The sequence below is a fragment of the Bison bison genome, unplaced genomic scaffold, assembly GCF_000754665.1.
Source record: "Bison bison bison isolate TAMUID 2011002044 unplaced genomic scaffold, Bison_UMD1.0 scf7180017864181, whole genome shotgun sequence".
NCBI classification, from domain to species: Eukaryota; Metazoa; Chordata; class Mammalia; order Artiodactyla; family Bovidae; genus Bison; species Bison bison.
In genome coordinates this window covers 11532547-11554534 of record NW_011494753.1, presented here as the reverse complement: position 1 = coordinate 11554534, position 21988 = coordinate 11532547, and the positions used below count along the sequence as shown (strand labels likewise).

Sequence of the window (21988 nt, the reverse complement as noted above, 5' to 3'; positions counted from 1 at the left end):
TCCTACATTGCTTGCATATTCCTTACTGTCTGAGCCACCAGGGAGCCCACAAGTAGCCTAAACCTGTGCTAAAGATGAATGACCAGCTAATCATCATCATAACTATTGGTAGGATCTTTTGCATGACCTCAGAAGTTAAAAACTGAAGCTAAATTACAATTGTTATTTAGAATTTTTAGATACGTCTGCTTTCAAACCTCACAGTTCGTCAAAACTTCAAGTCTCCTAAACTCCTGATGTTACTTTGTGGGAGTGGCTAAATGGAAATGAGTATGCAATTTGCATGCATGGGACAGAGATTGAGTGAGAAGCTGGACGTCTGCTCTGTCATTCATTCTCACATCATCAGTTCTTTGAAGAATATGAGTACTTTTAGATTTTGTGAAAAGTATACTTTCATCCTTTGGCTTAATTGAGTACATTTTAATGTTAAAGCATGCTCTGTAAACAGAAACTTGAGCTTCACTATATTGATTTGGGAATAAAGCCTGTTATAATGGCCCCCTGCAAATTTTACAATTTAGAAGTAGAGACATGATTGTGTAGAGAGTTAATCACCAGAAGAAGAGAAGCAATTTTTACTTTATATCATGAGATATGTCAATTCCTATAATTTCCTTTTCTAAAGAATCCCCTTCTTCAAATAGTGTATTTTTCCCTTAGTAATTGTAGGGTAGGAGAAAGCTTTTTCAAATGTGCAAAAACTGTACAATGGTATAAAAGCTGCAATTACAAATTGAACTTACTTTTTATAGCAGTTTTCCTAAATGCTTTTGTTGATCTGAAAATTTATTCTAAAAAATTTGCTATTAGCTACACAATTATTAACCACTTCTCCTATGGTTGTCTGTTCTCAGTAAGAAGGGTCAGTCTTTTCTTTCATTTTATGCCAGATTTGAAATAAACCTGCAAAGTGATATTAATAATATGACTCAGTGCATTTAAAAAGATTATCAAGCCTGGGTAGAAATTATTTTCCCATCATCAGGCTGAAATATATGTGACTTTCTTCAAAGGATTTGATTTGATAGCTGGCCTAACATTACATTTTCAGAAGGTATGTGTTGTAATGGAAAAAATATGATATTTGACAAAGTCTTACTTCTTTCTACATTTGTTAGTTTTGTTTCCTTGGTCCAGCTGTTTCCACTTCTCTACCTGTAAGTTGAAGAAAATATTATGTGTCTTGGTAATTGTGAGTATTAAATGGGCTTCCATACAGTATGCTGTGTAATATATGATCATATTAATAAAATATTAAATGTCTTATAAATTATATAATATATATACTATTCTCCTCTTTTAAAAAATTTACATTTTGTTCTAACCTGAAATTTGTAATGCCTATTATTGCTATTGATTGATATTCTGTACTACTTTACTTTTAATAGTTAAACTAAAGAAAAGCTAAGGAGCTAATGTTTATGCTTTTTTTAAAGCCACAAAGATATTCACATAATTAGATTACCATGACTATAGATCAAGAATAAACAATTGCTGTAAATTGCTTTATTCACTAAAAATGGTGCTCTTTGTTTTAAAGATAAAATGCCCACTGGCAGTTTTAATTAGGCTCCGGGAGTTGATGATGGACAGGGAAGCCTAGTGTGCTGCAGTCCATGGGGTCGCAGAGAGTCAGACATGACTGAGCGACTGAACTGAACTGCAATTTTAAACATTAAGAAAGCATTAGAGAAATATGGCTATTGATACTGACCCGTCAGATTCATAAATAAAGGGGAAAAAAGCCAGAATAGATTTCACAGAGGTCAACTGTCCCCTATGGTTGTTACTAGGAATCTATCTATTGCTAGTTTATGTAGTTTCAACAACTTTGCTTAGCTCATCCAGCCATTGAGGACTAAATGCAACAAAGTACAAGTAAAGAGAAGAGTGTGCTAGAATCAGATGTAGGGATAAGGGATAGTAAAGAAAAGAATATGAAAATTAAAGGAACAAATACCAGTCACAGAGCACCACTTGTATAAGGATAAATAGACATACCCAAAGAAATCTCAAGTTTGACATGTATTTCTGTTCAGAATTATATAGTTTTCCCCAGGTATTATGGAAATGTTAAGCGTATTTGAAAATATATAACTAATTGGGAGATATTTCTAGAAATGGTAGAAGCTAAATGTTATGTTGAAAGAAAGAAACCCTATCCATTCAGAATATCAGCTACCCAGATTTGGCAGTTTTTCAGTGCTATAAGTAGCTGTTACCACACTCTAAAAATTACGGACCACGTTTTGTTTTACCCCTCGGTTTTTGCCTATAGTGATGTTAATTGGCACTTTCATTGTTTCAGTTCTTTTTGAGGCCAACATTGTTTATAGGTTGTCATAGAGTTATTAATATTCTACTAAATTTTGAGTATTAATTTTTCATTTTAAGATGTTTCACTGGCATTCATTCAAATTTCTTAGTTTAGACTGGCACTAATATTTCCTGAAGAGTTATGTATTTGCATTCTTATCACAAGATACTGAGTTATATTTTCAGTAGGAGTATAAACTGATGCATTTTCTTACATCCAAATAAAATGTTTGCTAATTTTTGTTATAGTTGACAATTAGAAATATGTGGATCATATCGTTATTATATGCCCGTTATTCCAAACCAGAGTCATTCTTGTTGAAATAGGTCTCAGGTATCTAAAAAGTTTTAGACTGTCTTTTATACAACAGCAAAAAAGTGTTCCTTTTTCCCCTCACTTTATTCTTTTAGGTAGATTACATTTTTAAAGTTTATCTACTTTCTATTCTGGAAAGGAAAAAAACTATTAAACTATTCATTGTTTCTCCTATTACCTTCCTGAAAGCTTTTTAAAAACCAACTATTCTTTTGGTTTTATAATTGTAATTTATAACTTATTAGTAGTTTTTAAAATCATTTCCGAAAATATATCTAATTTTTACATATATCGACTCATTTTATAAACCCAAAGAGGCTTATTGGTTTTTTAGACATTTTATAAAGCAAAAGGTCAGTAGACAAAAAGGTCTTAAAGTCAATCGTATGTTTTTAATACATAGCTAAGGAAATCAGACTCAGGGAGTTATTCATTTATTAAAACAAAAATTCTTCTTGAGCATCCACAGGGTGCCAGACACTCTTCCATACACTGAGGATACAGCAGTGAGCCTGACAGACAAGCTCTTTTTTATACTTCATTTTTGTCTTTGCGTATCCTGTATTGTTCCCAATATTTTTCTGTAGTACTAATTTTATTTCATATTCTCTATATTATTTGTTTTTTGTATAGTGTTTCTGTGTGAACTAGAGAAGAACTCCATGAAAGCAGGTTTATCTGTTTGGTCATTGCTTTATTGAGTATAGTCCTTAACATTTAGTGGAGAATCAATAGATTTTAGCCAAATGAATGAATGAATTGAATTAAATGAGGACCATATGGTATCCTGAAAACCAAATGAAGTGTGTTAAGACCTGAGTGGTCAATGGTGTCACATGCAGTTGATGGGCCAATGTAAAGGCATGAAGATTAGATTTACCGAGGCAAGGCTGTAATGAATGGTTTAAGTGGAATGGTAGGACAAAAGCCAGACTGGAGTAACTCAGAGTCAAGAAAAAAGGAATGAGTGGTGAAAAAGTGTAAATACAGGTATTTAAGTCATTCAAGGAATTTTGAGAGATAAACAAATTGAGCTGCATATAACTAGAAGAAGGCTAGGGAGGGCTTTAAAGTGTTTTATTATAAAATTTCAGATATACTTAGAAGAATGAACCTCCTTATAACCTACATGCTGCTGCTACTGCTAAGTCGCTTCAGTCATGTCCAACTCTGTGCGACCCCATAGACGGCAGCCCACCAGGCTCCCCCATCCCTGGGATTCTCCAGGCAAGAACACTGGAGTCGGTTGCCATTTCCTTCTCCAATGTGTGAAAGTGAAAAGTGAAAGTGAAGTCACTCAGTCGTGTCCGACTCTTTGTGACCCCATGGACTGTAGCCTACCAGGCTTCTCCATCCATGGGATTTTCCAGGCAAGAGTACTGGAGTGGGGTGCCATTGCCTTCTCTGTATAACCTACATATTTGTCATTAATATCAAGATTTTGGCATATGTATTTTGTATGAGTAACATTTTTTGCTGTTAAAAAAATATTTTGAAGCAAATCTCAGTCATTTTAGCTGCATATACTTCAATATGCACCTAAAAAGAAAGAGAAAACTTTCTTAAACACCCTGATGCCATAATCACACCTGTTAAAATTAACAGTAATTCTTTGATACTATTTAATATTGTTTCTATGAGAGTGCCACAATTTTTAAAGTAAAAGTTGTTTGAATTTAGATCCAGTCAAATTCTAATTCATATTTGATTATTGTGTCTTTTAAGATTCTTTTTGTCTAGAGAACTTTCTTTCCTATGCTGAAGAAACTAGATTAATTGTTCTGAAGACTAGCTTACATTGTTGATTTGTGTATTTGCTTTCTTATGATGTCATTTGTTTCTCTGTTTACAGAATTAACTTTTTAGTATTTATTTATTTGGCTGTGTCAGATCTTTGTTGCATTATGTGGAGATCTTTCACTGTGGCCCACGGATGCTCTAGTTGTGAGATGTGGCCTCAGTACTTGCAGCACGCAAGCTTAGTTGCTCGATAGCATGTAGAATCCTAGTTCCCTGAACAGGGATCAAACCCACATGCCCTGCAGTGCAAGATGGATTCTTAACCACTGGACCACCAGGGAAGTCCCTCAGTATTATTTGTAAACTGTTATGTCAGGCTAAATGTTTGATTCGACTTAGGTTCAGCTATTTGGGGATACATCCCCTATAGTTGGTGCCCTCTGCTTCATATTGCATCATGTCAGTGCTTGATTTTCACACTCTTAGTTATGCTAATGTTGATCAGTGAAGTCAGTTGGTGATTCCAGATGTTTCCATTGAAAATTTCCCATTAACCTTTCATTTTATGGTTTTATGATCTTTGCCTAAATCGGTATTTCATTTGCTTTACAAAAGGCTAATTTTCTCTTTCTGTCATAAAGGAGGGATCTTTAAAAATGGAAGAAAGTATAACATGTTTTTCTGCTGGTAGGCAAGGTCTGATGGAAAAAATGATACTAGGAGAAACAGTGGACTTGGGAGTTAAGAGAGATCAGATCCACTGCACAGATGATAGATTGCCTTCCGTAGGAGCAGGAACAGTTTAAGTGACTTGTCCAAGGTTATAGTAGCGCAAAGTGAGTATATTTTATTAAATGTATATCACAGTTTTGCTATGGCAACTTACAATTGTACCTAATTTTAGAAACATGCCTATTCAGTTTATGATACGGCATGTGAAGTAGAAACGAAAAGTCTTTCTGATTTCACTGCCTGTGTTTGTCCCTTCTTCTAAGAGTTTATCTAGTGTCTCCCTTAAAAGAAAAATTTTAAATTAATGGTGTCCTGTACACCTGTATCTTTACATTATAATAAATATAAGCAAATACTTTTGATAATTTTTTCAGATTTTACTAGTCTATTGCAAAGAGAAGAAAATGCTACTGTTAAATAAAATGGTAAATAACTCATAGTTCAGTTTAGACACTAATGGAGCATAAAAGCCTGTAAAATGACAAAAAAACAGCAACTTTTATTACTTATAGGCTCATTTTTGTTACACAGTTTGGTCATATACCTGACAGTCTTCCTTCTTTGTGACTTTCTCCTAAAAATTATAGTTTTGTGTTATCTAAGTGAAAAGGCCATTAGAGTTCAGTGGAAGAATATGACAGCATCTCTTCTGAGGATTATAGCAGTTCCCATTGGGGAAATTGCAATTTCCTTTTTTCTTTCCCTTTTTTTTGGTAGTAGTTCTAATGGTAGTGATATCATTTAATCTTGAAAGAATATTTATGGCAACTTTGGACCTATAAACTATTGCCAAATTGTCTCATGCATGCTGTGTGAAATTCAGTTTTAGACAATCATATTTCTTTATGGCTCAGTGATTTCCATTTACTACTTGTTAGACTGTATAGTCTGAAGAGTATCGGGGTTACTGTGTTGTCTGACACAGTATGTATTCTATTAAATTAGAACTTTAAAAGCAACATGGATCATATAGTTCCTTTAGTTACTTAGTACCATGTTTTATTTTTAAAAAATCTCTGTTGAGGCTTAACTGATTTCCTTTTCCGTCTTGGCATCCCCAGAAGAGCACTCTTTAGTTGTCTCCAAAAGCAGGAATGAAATCCGATCTGTGTTTTGTATTGTCTGCTGACTTAGATGAGAACACTTCACAGGAGCTGCATTGATCACTTCTCATCCTTTCTCGTCATTTATTGGGCAATTAATACAATCTTGTAAAGACTCCCTAGAGTATCCCTAATAAACTAGATCCTTTTACCCAAGAATAGATACAGAGATACATCAAGATACTCAAAGATGAGAAAAGCTGATTAGGAGAAACAGGAAATATTAAGCCTTTAAACTCACAATCTGAATGTGTTTCAGATTGTCTCCCTCCTCACAACTAAAAGATACTGCTTTCTATTGAAATATATTTTACAAATTAGGAAATGTAGCTTTCCATAAACTTGCATCTTAGTGGTTTAAAACAGGATAATTTAATTCAGGTGTGGTGGTGGTGGTGTAGTCACTAAGTCATGTCTGACTCTTATGACCCCAAGGACTATAGCCCACCAGGCTCCTCTGTCCATGGGATTCTCCAGGCAGGAATATGGAGTGGGTTGCCATTCTCTTCTCCAGGGGATCGTCCCAACCCAGGAATCAAATGCAGGTCTCTTGCGTTGTAGGCAGATTCGTTACCAACTGAGTTGCGAGGGAAGCCCCAATTTAGGGTATACATATAATATTTTTTTATTCCTGCTCCTAATTCTTGTGATCTAAGTCTTTTTTCTAAAGGTAAGAGTGATAATCTTTTACTGTTCTTTAAAAAAAATTTAAATACTAGGGAAATGGTTTATATGGTAATCAACCCTTAAAACAGTATAAACTCCTTGCAATTTTTTAAATGTGTAATTTCACATGTTTTTCCCTCAAAATGCACTTTAAAATGTTTTATAGAATTTTGAAACTGTGGTATAGAAATGGATACGTATTTAGTACTTGGGAGGTCATATTAGCTCAAAAACAAACATTTTCTGAATTTTAAAAGATTCTTTTTACTTGTTGATAACTGTTCTGTAAAAGAATACTGATGTCTGAGAAGTAAGTTTATGTGTTTGCTGTGTTGAGCTGCTGAGCAGAAGATTACAGTTTAAGAGCAGGCTACTGCAGTGAGGCTCAAAATAGTCTGAAAAACTAATCATTTATTTTTATTGCCTTTAGGTATACCTGTATAGTATAAAATAGTCTATAGGATCTGTGCATTAGACCCAACCAGTTTCATTTTAGTCTTGTCTCACATCATATGTCTACATTTTATTCACTAGATATGAAGCAAATAAAACTAATGGTATCTTTTATCAATTATTCATCAATTTCAAGTGAAAAATAGTTTAAAATTTTGTTTTTAATTATGATATTCTATCTTATTAAAATTGTATAATCAATAAAAGCAGAGATGGTTATTTGTCCAATAAATATCTGTTATGTACCTATCATGTGCCAGGGATGCCTCTGGGCTTTGGGGAAGCTATAGCACAATGCAAAACAGACTAATTAACTGTTCTCTGAGAGCTTGCATTCTAGTAGAAACAAAAAAAAATAAATAGAAAAGGTCAGATAGTGTTATTACTGTGATTAAAAGAACAGGGTACATGAATAAAAGGTGGTAAAAATTCAGAAACTTACCTACTTTGTAAGCTTTCCAAGACCCCTTCTCTCCACTAATTTAAATGCTTTTTTTTTTTAACTGTAAGCCATCCACGTGTGCCATCCATGTAGATAACTTCCATTATTTTTTCATATCATAGTATCTTATAATTCTCTGGTTTGATGTCTGTTAGCATATACAAAGTCCTCATGTTTGTGTTACTGGTTTCTAACCCTAAGTTCTTTTATAAATGCTCAGAAAGTATTGGTTATGTCAGTGAATGATGTATTCAAAACTTCTCATGGTTTCTGGCTCTGCTGGCCCTTTTTGAGATTTAGAGCTCTACACTTTACATGATTTTATTGGCATTAGTATATCATCCTTTTTTATAGTTTTTATGAAAAGCATACAAAGTAAGAGAAGAAGTTTTCTGAAACTGAAATCTTTTGTCCACAGGTACTACTGAACGAGTGTGCTTGATCCAGGGAACAGTTGAAGCACTGAATGCAGTTCATGGATTCATTGCAGAAAAAATTCGAGAAATGCCCCAAAATGTGGCCAAGACAGAACCAGTCAGCATTCTACAACCCCAGACCACCGTTAACCCAGATCGCATCAAACAAGTGAGTGTTTAGTTGGGAAATCAAAGACAGATATCCACAGTATAGTATGAATTCCTTATAAAAGAAGCCTTAAAGGTTTAGCATATAAAGTTTTTCCCTAAGAATACTTAAAACATAACAGTTGTCACTTATTTACTTAAAGACTATCAGAGCCTCTTCTTTAGATTGATCAGTTTATTTATTGATCAAATTACTCATTTATTAGTATTACACTGAGGAGCAGTTATGGCTCATTTCTTTTATAGTGCCCTTTTAAAAATTATAGATACAAATTTGACTAATTTATAAGAATTTAACCTATTTAAAATTCTATCACTTTTAAAATGAAGTATAAAAATTGAGACAACATTCTCAAAATTCTTAATACCCTATTCTCAATATTTTTAGTCTCTAGTATAGTTATGCATATAGACTCCTGTTTTGTCAATTTAATTGTCATGTTCAGTATTTTTAATCAACAAATATGTATAAGTAAATTTCTGTACCTAGCAAACAGTTCTTTGTTACAAATCAGCTATTATGTTCTGTATAACTTGTACAGTATTTATATATATGTCATAAAGGGCCAATGTTTATTTTTAATGTGTGGGATTTTCTGTAACAAAACTTTTACTTGATAAAAAACAATGTTAGTTTTTAAGATTGAATAATGACAGACACTATGTAGGGGAAAAAAATGACATTCTTTTATGTAAAAATAAGGCAGATTCTTCCCCTTAAGCTCTTTTAAATCTTCAAAATTATTTGATACTTTATGTTTATTATGATTGTTTCTGCATTTGCCTTTTTATAATTAGCTTCTTAATTTGTGATCATATTGATAGATTTTATGCCTTCAAAAGAAATGTATTATTCATTCATTCACAGAATATTTAATTTACAGAATATTTACATTCGTTGTAATACATTTGAAATGTAGGTCAAAAACTTATTAATTTCATGTTTCTGAGTTGAAAAAATATACTAGCCAGTGTTAGGAATTTATTATAATTTTGCCAATATATTGATAAATGTAAGGGTGTCTAATCAAATACAAATAGAGAAATTAATCATTATATATTTTCAAATTATAGGCCAAGTTTCAGTTTTCCTTTAATACTATTTTAAAAAATCCTTCCATGTTTAGATCATGAGTAGGTAGCTTTTACACCATATAAGATCATTCATTTTATGCTCTTTGTTAGTATCAAAATGTTTCAATTTGTAACCTTTCATAACTTATCAAGGAAGTGTCTTTTAATTTACACATGGCAGAAGGTAAACATTTTAAACTTCTAAACATAAGTAGATATTTTTTATTCTTCACAAACATTTATAGTTTTGAAATTTTTATCTATGCTAGGTAAATGCAAAGAATAATTTAAAATGTGATGCATTGAAAGCAGTACCCTGGCTTAATCTAAATCTGTCTAAATTCTAGAAGTATGAGTTCAAAGACCTCTGGATTAAAATCACCTGGGGCTAAGAATTTACAGAATTGGCACTAAAGTGTAGGGTCTATTCATTTTCAACTTTAATCCAGCCTATTAATTCTCACATTTCTTTTGCAGTTTCTGTAAGTTTAAACACTTAAGGAAGGCAGTGAATATATTGATTTTTTTAAAAAAGGTAAAACGTGAATATACTTTGAGTACTGTGTGGCAGTTATTCAGCACAATGATATGAATGAATTTTTATTTTTTTTATAATAATACTGTCAAATAATGGTCTATGAGTCATTGTTAAAACTAACTTTCTCTATGGCAAATGAAATTTATAGGTTGTCATCTGTCCAGTGTCAGTACAGATTTATGAAAGCTAGAATTTTAAAATATTTGGTTCATTTCTATTTTTACTTGCCTTGTTCAGATAATGTTATTTAAATTCAAAATAAGTGGTTAAAAAACAATGGTGATTAATTTAATTTTGCATATTTACATTCATTTTTAAGCCTTATAAGATATTCATGAAATTGAAATTATTATTGATTATTTAATATTTTCATGGAATCAATAGTGATGTGGAAGTATTATTTTAAAGATTCATTAAAAGAGTACTCTAAATTTAGTAGAGTAATATATTTAATATTTCAGTGGTTTCTTAAAAATGTAAAATTTGAAAAATTTACTAAAAAAATCTAGATGAGAGATTGAGCATATTTCCACGATATTGTAGATCAACAGTTATTTATGCTCTAAATTTGAGATTCTCTAACTTTCTAGGTAGGTATCCTATTTTTCAATGTGAAAGTTTTTGTTGGATGATTGTCTAAATAATTAATCAAAAGAATTGGAAATGACTTAGCGACTGAACCACAAGAAATAAATTTAAATTACCATGATTTTATTTCTGGAGAAATTATGCTGGTAATCCAGTATAAAATAATTATATCTAAAAGAAATTATTTTATAATGGAATAAAATTTTATAATGAAATAAAAGTATATTTTATATAATTCTATTTTTTTAGCTTTGAGTACATAGAATAATAATAATATTTTTAAATGATAGTCATTCCCCTAACTAACATTTACATTCCCTTTGGACTTTAACTCAGAAGTTAATTTTTAATGTAACTTCTTTAAACATTTTTAAAACATTTTCTTCTAGTTAAGATTATGTAAAGAATAAAATTAGAATTTTAAAAATTGCTGGAGCCAGAAAATATAGTTCCTCATAGAAATGAACTAATATTGAATATGAAATTATATTTTCCTAATGTTTGTTACAACATATTTATTGTTTTTTATGGTTGATAATGTAAGATTTTGTTTACTAGAGAAGTATAATTTATATATAACTTGGACTTAAAATAGGAAGTCAGTTCTAAACAAATAAATCTTGCTTGAAAAGTTATAATTTTGTCAAGCATATAGTAGAAAAGCTTTTGTATACATATATATATGTATAATATATGTATTTTAGAAAACTTATGAATTTTTGCCTAACTAAAAAGTTTATGACATTTTGATTCTACTTGTTTGACTTGGTATGAATAGAGTGCTGGATTTCTAATTAAAAAAAAATAGATATGCAACAAACAACAAAGGTTTACTGTATAGCACAGGCAACTATAGTCATTATCATATAATAACCTATAATGGAAATAATTTCAAAAATAATATATGTGTTTTTGTTATAAAAAATAAGAAATCAACTTTTTTGAAATTAAAAAAGTTATAGTTTTATACAATTTATTATAACTTATAAGATATTCTGAATTACATGATATAGATACAGTTGGTTACTAAATAAATTGCATGAACCAGAATATTCTCTCCAAATGAAACTTTATTCACTGAACGAATTCTCAGCCAAATATAAGTTTTTTGGAAAGTAATACATACTGATCTCACAAGTCTTTCATACAGAAGAATCTTGAAATCTAGCCTTATAGCCTTACATCCAACTTTAGATATTAGATGTGAACTATTTAGTTCTTCATTCTCAGATGTGCTTTATTTGTTTGTTTGTTTTAAATCAAATATTTATTTGCTGATAGGAAGGGACTCCAATATTTTATATATTCAAAATAATGATAATATTTATTGAATAATCAAAGTATATAATTTCTATTCTATAGCTTTAAAATCAGATTGTCATGAAGTACATAATACTGTCATGCTCATTTCTTAAGTCAGTATACTGAGAAACAGATACACAGGAGGAACCAATAAGCCAGAATTAAACATATTAATTGTGACATAGAACATTCTTATTTCTTATTTTCAAGATGTGCAAATAGCAGAGACATTCAGTGATCTTCAGGTAATTTAGACTTTCCCTAGAAACTCATTCCTAAGTGCATATCTTAGCCCAGGTTTTTGATGTCCATGTTCTCATTTCCCTTTTTATGTTTTGAATTTTGCACTTGTAACCTTTTTTTTTTCTCATAGTATTATTGAAAAATTTCCTCTTGTTATAAGTCCCTCAAATCCCCCTCTTAAGTATGGTTATTCATACCTCATAAGTCAATATGATGAACCCCAAAACATGGTAGAAATGATAGATTAGTAAGATAGTTGGCATTTGTTAACTTCCTTTGTCTATTACAGACTTTCAGTGGGTTTTGTTTATTTTTTTTGGCTCAATGTATTTTTAAGAAAAACTGCATTAAGAAAGAAATAGTTATAGGCATCTATATAATTATTTTGTATTTAAAAATTAAATTGATACCAAAGATCTCATTAGTACAAAGAATTTTATTTTCATCATAAAGTGTTGGCAAGATTAGCTCATAATTTGTTAATTATTCATTCATTCAATTATAAGTTTATTAAATACATTCTTAGTGAATTGCAGAATATATTAAATTGTAACCCTTGCTCTCTCAAGCTAGTTTATGAGAGATCATAAATGCTCAATATAACTAATAATGATATAAAACTGCATTTATATACCAAAACTACAATATAAACAACGCACCGTAAAAGTTTGGCAGAGTGTGAAAGAAATGTAGGCTAGAGTGACATTTGGTTTTGTGAAAGAGGTAAAAACTTGAACTGGACTCTGTAGAGGAATTGCCTGATTAGAGGAGAAAAAAAGAGAAAAGCTTATTTTAGGCAGATGAAGCAGTATGGATTTGAGAAGAAAGATACCATAATTGTTGAATAATAAAGAGATTATCTTGACAGAAGTGGGACATTTGTGTTTAGTCTAGAGGAAATTAATGTTCGATAAGTTGTGTGGAACCAAATAATGGCAAGTTATGGATGTCTGGCCAAAGGGTATCCTACACACTACGGATTCTTCTAATACTTTCCCTTTTAATTTCTCTGGAAGGTGAGGAAAAAAAGAAAAAAAGGTACTTCTACACTTTGTTTTCTTCTGTGCTACTCCACACAAATTCTTAGAGTGCTTGTAGGAATAGCTATTGGTAGGAGAGGAAGATAATTATGACAGTTACTGAGTGATCTACTATGCAGATCTTAGATTTGAAGGTTTATAAAATAATATTCTTTAAAGCTTCTCTTACATCATACAAATCCAGGAGACATTAATCTTTGTCAGGAAAAAAGGATGTTTTATGGTCAAGAATGAAGAATCAGTAATAATGATAATAGTGATGTATATGGTGCTTAACTCTGTTTCTATGCTAGCCATTGTGCTATGCACTTAACATTTATTGAAACCTCTCATTCATCCACACAAAATTCCTCTGAAGCACGTATAGAGTCCATGTTATAGAAGCTGATGTTTAGAGAAATTTACTTACCCAAGGAAATGTAACTGGTAATTGATCTTAATACTAATTTGTATGGCCTTTAAGTTTGTATAATACTGATAAAACAAATCCAATAGATTTCTCTCTTTTAGGACTTTTCAGATTCCTGAATAAACATATGCAGGAAAAGGACCTTGTTCAAAATATAAAGTCTTGTATCAGGGTGAAGAGACTAGGCAATATTTTAAGAACAAGATGATGAGCACTTAATCTCCTCTGGTAGTTAAAGTTGAGACAAATGCTTGAAGTTAAAATATATTTCAAAGTGAAATCTATAAGAGTTTGGTATTGATTTGATTCTAGTTCCAAAATTATGAAGAAACAATAAAAAATGACCATATGTTGTTTTGAGCCTAGCAAAATGTTAAGTTCCAGGAAGCAACTAGTGAATTTTAGTCAGGCATCTATTTGAGACAATATTTTTGTATGATTGTTTCAGGCAGGTTGAATAAGTTGTACATAATATTTTTTTTTCCTTAAAGTAGTCTTTAATTAGAAGCATAGGTGAGAATTTAAAACTGAAAATGTAGATCCTTAATTGCAGTATCAGTGGTAATTTCACTCACACCTTCATTATAGGTGAGAAAGAAAAAAAAACAAATGAGATAGAGAAGCAGTTCCTTTAAAAAAGTAACTCAAAAGTATTATAGTATAATGGTTAGGTGCATAGGATCTGGAATAGGTCTGCCAGGGTTCAAATTCTGCCTCTTTAATTTACCTGTTGTGTACATTGGAACAAGCTGTTTTACTTCTGTGTACCTTGACTTCTTTACCTGTAAGATGGGGAAAGTAATAGTAACCTCTTCTGTAAGGATATTGCATTAACCCACTGTATCTGTAAAAAGGAGAAAATAAGAGAAGTATAAGGAAAGGTGCTAAAAAGGATCAAATACCCAAATAAAAGTTCAAAAATAACTTTTTTTAATAGAAAATCTTTGGAGATTCTAAGTCAGTTTCAATTCTATGTTGAGAAAACAGTCATTATTTCTTAATAATAGTATATCCTAAAGGTAAAGAGACTGGTTAGGTAAAAAGAAAAAAAAAAAAAAAGATGTGAAGTGTGGGAACTGCTGACTTGAAAGTTTGGATATAAAAGGAGAAAAATACAAGTTAGATCAGAAAGATTCACATAACTGCCCTGCTACTAAAAAGTGAATGGCTAATGTTAAGGAATAAAAAGAAGTTTGAAAAGGAAGATAAATTGGGATGCCAAATACAGATGAGATTATTAAGGGACAAAATGAGTTAAGAGTGATGAAAAGATTATAGGGTGTTAAGGTCATAGCTCATGAAGAGTAGGAAGTCTTGGATATCACAGTTTTGTCTACCATGAAAAGAATGAGAAGATGGGGCGAAAGTGGTTTGGAAAATTGAAAAGGTTGAAATGAAGTCAATTGTAGTAGATAAGGAAGCTCATTCTGGAAAATCATGATCTATTTCAGGTAGTAAAAACTAGCAATTGGAAAGAATATAAGATACATGGGACTGAATAGCTGAGGAGAAGGATAAAAGTACAGAATAGTGATTATGAGGAAAATAAGATATGGACTAGTAATCAGTTGTAAAAGACCTTTTGAAATTAGACAACATGAGTTTATATTAGGGCTAAGTAGTTCCAGGTAGTTCCGATATTGGGAGAAGGCTGGATATGTGTCAAGATGAAAAATCAGAGATGATCATTCCATATTTAAATAGCTGATTCATTATTTTTTATGGAGTAGTATGCAGATTTATTTAACAGAACTCAAAACAGACCTGTTCCAAATTAAAATTTGTTGTTCATTGCTGTTTTCACTGTACCTGTGATAGACCTTGACAGTCTATTATTATAGGTTTGCTTGAAGCTAAGCTTATTTATTATGGAGTTTATAGTAATATTCTCTGGTCCAGCAAAACTGCCACTTGTTAACAAGAATGCATTTCACAATGTATAATCACTTTTTAGTTCTTATTCCCAAAAACCTAGAAAAATCTACATTTAATTAAATAACTTATTAAATCTTAAATTTTAGAAACTTACATTCCAAAGGATCCACTATTTTAAAATTATAAACTACTTCAAAATTTTTTGTAATAAGTAATTCAGCCTTCAGTGTTTAAAGCAGAATTCTTAAAGACATTCATGTCCTATAAATTAAAATATTATACTTTTCCACTTGAAAGATAAAATCATGCTAAAAAAATGCCTGTGCCCTTCATAATCACTGCTTGATAAATACTTTAAAAAGGGATTCCCTTGAGGCTCAGACTGTAAAGTCTGCCTGCAATTCAGGGACCCAGGTTCTATCCCTGGGTCAGGAAGATCCCCGGGAGAAGGAAATGGCAACCCACTGCAGTGTTCTTGCCTGGAAAATCCCATGGATGGAGGAGCCTGGCAGGCTACAGTCCATGAGGTTGCAAAGAGTCGGACATGACTGAAATGATTTCACTTTTACTTAGAGTTCTTAGCTGTATATACCCATTATAAATATTACTTAACACATTTTAATATATTGTTGCTATATGGATATTCAGTAGTTATATCTTCAAGATGTATATCAGAAATTTTACTAAGGGATTTTTTTAAACTTCAAACCGTTTAAATTTTAAGTCTGTATTATGAAGATGAATAAACATGTGTTTATAAAATATTAGAGAAATAAACATATTGAACATGAAAATATTTCTATGACTTTTTCTGATCTATTTGTGTGGTTGAGAACAACTTTCAAAGCTGTTTTTTAATCTAATTATTAGAACACTTTACAGACATTAATATATTTACATTTATCTGTTTATCAGAACAATTTTTACAACTAGTATTTTTAAGAATCAACCAGAATGCAAACTTTCTGGATTCTCTTCATTGCTAGAGCTTAAATTTGTAAAGGAAGGAGATTTTTTGTGTTTAAGAATATCTATATAAGTAATAGATAACTATAAAACTAATCATATGTTTATTACCACATTACATGTTCATAATTTTAAGAATTTAAACAAAAAAAAAAATTTGGAAACTATTGTGACATTTCCAAAATCTAATCCCTTAAAGCCCAAATTTAACTATCATCTGTTTTATTTAAAATATTAAGTTTTAATGTATTATAATTTGTAATAACCAAAGCCTTAATGATTTTATACACATTAATATTGTCCCAGAAGTTTAAAATTACTGGTTTTATTCCCTTGAGAAGGAAGCATGCTCAGAATTATTAAGGACAATGTCAATGAATATGAGTTGCATGAGTTACTAATACATGCCCAATGTTTCACGTATATGCCAAGTAAAAAGAAAAGTATTAAATAAATTGAAAAAAGATAGTATTGATTTTAGTGATCACAAAGTCTGAGTCACTTGATATTAGTACTTTTTCTACGTATTTCTTTGCAGTATTTCAAGAGAATTCATGTCTAGGGCAAGATGGCTGTCATAATGAACCTGTGATCCTTCAAGTTGATTTTACTCTGATGAAACTAGAAGAGCCCAACACACATACCTCATGCTTCTGTAGATTAATGAACTTAGCTTCTAACCTGTGTTGGGGTAGATGGCCTCTAGATTTATTTTGCATCTATTTAGTCAACAATCTTATAATTATGCTGAGATTAATAAAGAACATATTTTAAAATATATGTTAACTACTCCCAGGAAATCTGTACAGTAGCAGTTGTAACCAGAGGTGGGAAAATTTACTCTTCAATTCATAGTCCATAGAATATTTACAAAGTCAGTAGTGTATGTTTCTGCATAGTATTGCATGGAAAGTAAAATTGTAGGGTAATTATTAATGGCTCTTAGTGAAATTCTCTCTGGAGAAATGACTTTATAAAGTGAACTTATTACAAATAGCAAAAACAGAAAACAACGGATTTGAAGTTGTTTTTTTCTTCTCTTGTGAGGTTTGCAGCTCTTCTTCCCTTTTAAAATATGATTTAACAAAAATCTTGGTATGTCTATGCATTGTCTAGTTTTCCTCAAGGTTTTAAAGAAGAATCAAGAATTCCTGAACTGTTTAAAACATGATCAAATATTAGAATCAGTCTTAGTTTGTTGCTTGAGAGCAGTGAATTAATTAAGCAAGAGCATGTGAAATTTTTTATCCTTTCTTTTACTCTTAAATACTTTTTTCTATCCCAGTTAGGACTTATGAAATATTAAATGTGTAAATATGACTGACTTAAGTAATTTTATCTGCTTTTTCTGACACTGCTGAACTTTTAAAGTTATGCTTTTGCTCATGTCTGAGTAATTTTGAGGATAAATATTAATATAACTCATAATGTGAATATAGAATTTTGTCCATACTATAAAACTACCCCAATTCATATATTAAGAAATATTATCTACTGAGAGTGCTACTTAAATGATACAATTTGTCAAGTGAAAGTATACCTTTTAAAAAAGATAAAAACATCTTACATACACTTTAAGGTTACTCTATTAGACATCAGAAGTTTTAAAAATACCTTAAGAATATTATGGTCTCATGTGACATGTTTTGTATATAGTTTTATATATAGTATGTATATGTGTTTAAAAATGAAATGAACAATAAATTTGATTCCTAATATTTTTGTGCTTATTTTCAACACAGGCTGATAATGCTACAAAATGTTATACACCTCATCTATACACATTTTTAGTATTTAGCACAAATAATAAAAAATATTACAGCAATTTGTTAAAATGCTATTAGTTACTTGTTTATTAATATGAGGTTAATGTTTACATTTTCAGACGGGCTCTAAATTTATTAAAAATTAATGTTTTAGAAGATAATGTGATATTAAGAACTCAGAACTGCAAATTTAATTGCTTTTAAGTATGGAACCCTAAATTCATGTGGAATCAACTTGTTGGTGATGTTCAACATATTAAGTAGGTGGATACTTTTATGCCAAAGTAAACTTCATTTCACCACTTCTTTCAATCCCCGACTGTATTCATTGATAGGAAAATAACTTTCAGTTTTACTCATTAAATTTATTGAATTTTTGTTTGAGATCTCTTTTCCCCCAAGAAAACAAAAGGGAAAGAAAAGAGACTACTATTCATGAATATGGTCAGGATACCTTTAATACTCATGTGAATTTTTATCAGTCACCATCATGATTTCAAGTCATGAATTTATTTTTACATGCTTATGCATGCGTATTTACATGCATTAATTATTTAATTGATCTTGAATTCCATTAAATTTAAATGAGTAGGAGAAAAATTTGTTCATAGGATTTTGTTCTCGTTATATTACATTTTATTTTATTTTGTTTTATTTAAATAATCAGTTTAAGGCTTATAAAGGTTGATTTGCTCCTGAACTGCTTTATTCCCAGACATTGCCATCTTCCCCAACTACCACCAAGTCCTCTCCATCTGACCCCATGACCACCTCCAGAGCTAATCAGGTACAGTATCATCCTGTCATCTACACCATACTTTTCACGGGTGATTGCCTGCACACTGGAGAAAAAGATACTGGTGGGTTAAGGATGTATTCGTTCATTCACATTTGTGCACCATGATCAGATTCCAAATAACCTCAGAAAGAAATATCAGTTATTCCTGAAAATTTATATGTATTTTTAGCTTTAGTTAATAAAAATAGACTCAGATGATAGACTACTAGAATTTTGGATTTTCCCCCTAAAATTTTGACTTTATGAAGCTCTGAGGGTTATTTATTTATTGAGTTGGTGTTTATTATTTCCCTTATTGTTTCTTCCTAGGCTTCCTGGTATATAAGTTAAGAATATCATATATGTAAAAAAAAAATGAATGTATAAATATGAGTTATTGAGCAAAGGTATATCTTTAAATGTGAATGCATTTTTCTTTGTTTTTTATTTCAGATATGCCTTACTGTGTAACAGTTTAAAACTTTTGATGAAAAACATTTCTAGCAATCTAAGAGTAACTGGAAATTGGTATTTGTAATAATTTTAATGCTGTTTAATAACTCAAGAAATGGTACTTTCTTAAAATTTAATAATACATTTTCTTTGCTGGAGTTGCAAACTTTGCAATGAAAAATATATCTTAGTTTTGACTTGATAATTGTTTTGGTACTGAATATTTGTAGGACATTCTTCAAAAATGTAGCTGTTTTTGGCACATTTAAGGAAATCATCTAAAATATTCTGTGTAATTCAGAGTCTTACTGTACTTTAACATGAGAAATGTTGAAAATATATTTATTAAAATGATTAAACACATTTTCATTTTGTCTGAATTGAGCTTCATTTAGGTGAGAAATGTTATTTTCTTTAATATTTCCACATTTTTACTAATATAAAGCCTTATCTTTTTAATATATTTTTCATGCAGTTGACTAATAAATTATTAACTTTGAGCTATATTTGCTAAATATATTAAATGTGGCTTTTGCATATGATCTAAGATATGGCTGTCAGAATTATTTTGCTCATTTATTGATTCTAATACTTCTGCAACCTCAGGAAAATTTTTTAAATAACTAGAAGGAAAACTAACATTTAGAATGTTATTTTGTAGTAGGAGCTTGATTTTTATTTTATGCAGTAGCATTCCCTTCAAACAAAAATCCTTGATAATGCTCACATTTTAGCCCCAGTAAATTGGTTTAAAAAGTACACATCTCTAGTGATGAAACCCATCTCTTTTCTTTAAAGGTAATGGTGCTACATGAAGTGAGAAGCAAGCTTGTATTATTGATGCATGAAGTTGGAAAAGTGTATATGCATTTTCACTCAGACTTTTTCTCTTATGAGTTTTAATTATATGAATTAGAAAACTATTGTGAAAACAACTGACTTTATATATTTAGTGTTCCTCTTCTGCTTCATTCTCTTCCAAATACAGACAAGACAAATGAGTACAGCACTCATTAAAAACAAATTATTTTTCTCAACATAAAAAGTAAAAAACTCTGGATCTAGAAGAAAAATCAACAATAATTTTGTCTTTAAAGTTAGATTTGTATTTTCTTGTATTTATTTTGTGGAAATATGATTTTTATAAAATGATTTCTTAAAAAGCTTATTTTTTTAAGTTTACTGATATAATAATTTTACCCTCTAGATATGTTAACACATCCACCTCTAGATATTTTTCTAATTTGGAAAATTAAGTCATGTGTGGTTTTATACGCTGTCCACAGTCATCAGTTATTAAAAGTATTTGTTTATACTTTGTTTTCTTCTGTTCTTGTGCAAACAAGCATAATACCTCCTGGATAACTTCAGGCAAGATATAAAATAACAAAACAAAATCCTTAAATTCATTGAAGGAATTATAGTTATCTTTCATCTTTATGTTATTAATAGTTTGTAATTATTTCATTCCCTACAGTATTTCCCAGTAGATTCTATGCATGTTGTAATAGAGAAGATAATTTGGTTTTTGTTGTTCATTCAGTCTTTAGATAGCTCACAGTTGTTTCTTGTGGATAGTCATAATTAATTCAGATTCACTAAAATTGACTTAGATGTATAAGAGTAATAACCAAGATAGTAAAATGGGTTCTAATGTGATCATCTTAAACTCTCCATATTTAAATTAGAGTTTAAACCTATAATAATATGACTTTCATTTCTGATATGTTTACTTTAACCTTATCCAGCAATTTAGCAGGTATATCTGTAGTTTTATGTTAAAATTATTGTTTATGTCTTATAGCTAATCTGATATCCTCTGCTGTTAAAAAAATCACTGCAGACTTTTTCCATGTGAATTTTCATAAACAAATATAAAGCAATTTAGACAGCTGTTTGTGCTATTTCATCAATAATGGCTAAGTGAGTTGTGATTGAGTTTTCTTTAGACTAAATGGTTTGTGTTACAAACTAATAAAAGGAACTAAGAGACTATTAATATTTAGAAAACCCCAAAATAAAAAGCACAGAAAGTATGTTGAAAATAAGTTTTATCTGTAGTTTCCATTCTTTTAAAAATGACTATGATGCTTCAGTACCTACTGAATTTTACCTTCCTACTTTCATATTTCCACAAGCCAGACTGTTTTCACAGATCAGACTACAATGTTATGAGTCTGTAATAATTTCCCCTGGAAAACTGAAGGATTATCATATAAGAAGCCTTATAGAATGGTGGTTAAAAGTTAACTGGAGCCTAATTGCCTATGATCAAGTCTTTGTTCTGCTATTTGCTGAGTAAATTGGACCTCAGGTTCCCCTTCTGTGAAATTGAGATAATAAATTCATTATATTTAGAACGGCACTAGAATGCACTACTCACCTTATAAGTGTAAGCTATGTTTACTTATTTTTTCTGAAATTTCTTTCAAATGATAAAAAAAAAAGATAACTAATTAGTTACCATTCTTTAAGATTGGTAACTAATACAGCATAAAACAGCTTAGTTAAACTGAGTTTTATCTTTAAAGAAAGATTCTGTGATACTAATATTGCTGCATTTTCAACACTAAAATATTTATATAATCAACATGTATGTAA

General features: G+C 30.5%; 1 protein-coding gene across 1 annotated transcript in view; it reads left to right on the top strand.

Moving 5' to 3' along the window:
* The window catches only part of NOVA1 (neuro-oncological ventral antigen 1), a 166523-nt gene that overhangs the window by 123686 nt on the left and 20849 nt on the right, over positions 1–21988 (top strand). The window contains exons 3-4 of the mRNA XM_010843391.1: positions 8190–8356; positions 18872–18943. Coding sequence (XP_010841693.1) covers positions 8190–8356; positions 18872–18943 — 239 coding nt within the window. The remainder of the gene's footprint in view (positions 1–8189; positions 8357–18871; positions 18944–21988) is intronic.